At 46.5% G+C, this 1,663-nt stretch overlaps 1 protein-coding gene across 1 annotated transcript; it reads right to left on the bottom strand.

The window, feature by feature from the left end:
- Positions 1 to 390: 390 nt before the first annotated feature.
- DNAJB8 (DnaJ heat shock protein family (Hsp40) member B8) lies at positions 391 to 1,221 on the bottom strand. Its single transcript, XM_010390080.2, has one exon. The coding sequence runs from the start codon at positions 1,078 to 1,080 to the stop codon at positions 442 to 444; it is 639 nt and encodes a 212-aa protein (XP_010388382.1). The 5' UTR covers positions 1,081 to 1,221; the 3' UTR covers positions 391 to 441.
- Between the last annotated feature and the right edge of the window lie 442 nt (positions 1,222 to 1,663).

Genomic DNA, 1,663 nt, shown 5'->3' with positions numbered 1-1,663 from the left:
GGTTGTGTATGAGGGTCACACAAGATTTTATTCATCCAGCTGGTAGACTTTAACACTGGCATCTCAAGGAGTGGGAAGGGAACCTATAGCCTTGTTACAGGGCTCTCTTACCTGTCCATGAACCAGCCTGTCTCCTATTGCTGTATTAATCCGCTTGGTCTCTTTGGCAAACCAGCAAGGTGGCTTTCACATGTATCTGTGATACGTACTTACTGAACAATCACTATCTCTCCCCTCATTAAGGCTTTGTGGAGTCACACTCTTTAGTTTAGCATAACAATATCTTTACCTGCAAAATATTTTGTTCCCAGCCATTGAGAAGTCTGCAACATCTGTTGTGTCATGAACTCAGCATTTATTAATACTGCTTGTAGTTGATCCCATCAGTTGAGCTATGAGAGCACATCCCACAGCTTGCACTTAATGCTTGTGCTGGTGACATTAAGAATTCAGGTAGTCTCTCCCGTTGATTATCACAGACTTCAGTTTGCCATCTTCTTCCACTTCTTTTGTCTCCTGCCCATCTTCAATGATTTTCCGGGTGGTGATGGTCTTGCCATTGACCTCTTCAGTAGTGGTTATCACTGTTCTGACACCATATGGCCCAGCTGTGTTTTCAGTAAAGGAGGTGGTGGGGTGACCACTGGAACAGAACGAATTCCAATGCACAAACGGCTCCCTGGACCTTCCTCCTCTTCCACTTGTGCTCTGCTGGTTTTCACCATTGATTCTGATGTCAAAAGGGTTCAAGAAAATACATGTAAATGGATACATCCTTTCAAAGACCTCTTCTTGATGGGGGAATCCATGATGGGAACCAAAGAAGCTGTTATAACCCGCTGCAGCTCTTTCTCTGTGGACTCTGCTCTCCTCAACAGACTTGTCGTAGAGTGATCGCTTCTGAGGGTCAGACAAAATCTCGTATGCTTCAACAATTTCTTTGAATTTCTTCTCAGCTTCCTCCTTGTTTCTGGGATTCTTATCAGGATGCCATTTTAGTGCCAGTTTGTGGTAGGATTTCTTAATATCATCCTGTGAGGCATCTTCTTGCAGTTCAAGGATCTTATAGTAATCCACCATCTCAGAGGAACGCTGGGGTTGTTTGGAAGATGCCTGGTTACCTCTTTCCTACCAAGGTTGATCAGCATGCAGAGACTCCTGGACACCCAATGGCACTGCACTCCTCAGGGGTGGGGAGCTGCTCAGTCCACCCCATGAGCTGCTCTGTCCTGTTGCAGTGCGAGGCCACTGAGAGCTGCTTGACCATAGAAATTCTTTTCAAACCTGTATCTCACAAACCATAAGATTGTGACCTCAGAGGGGGTTCAGCCAACCCCGGCTCAGTTGTCCTGACCACATTCTAGGGCAGAGTTGGTTGTCAATGGCCTTCTGTTTTTAAATGTAGATCACGCCTGTGGTGGTGTAGTTGCTGGATGTAACTGTGCTGACACAGCTGTGATGTAGGACTGCCACAGAATCATAACATGGTTTGGGTGGGAAGTGACCTTTTTTAAAGGTCATCTAATCCCCACCCCCTGCCATGAGCAGGGACTCCTTTCACTAGATCTGGCTGCTTAATGCCCCAACCAAACTGGCCTTGAACACTTCCAGGGATGGGGCATCCACAGCTTCCCTGGGACAGGTCTTTCACTGTTTTACCACC

This window comes from Corvus cornix, chromosome 12 (assembly GCF_000738735.6).
Source record: "Corvus cornix cornix isolate S_Up_H32 chromosome 12, ASM73873v5, whole genome shotgun sequence".
In the NCBI taxonomy this organism is placed as follows: domain Eukaryota; kingdom Metazoa; phylum Chordata; class Aves; order Passeriformes; family Corvidae; genus Corvus; species Corvus cornix.
Note: the sequence above shows the minus strand (reverse complement) of the source record. Positions and strands in the feature narration are given on the sequence as shown.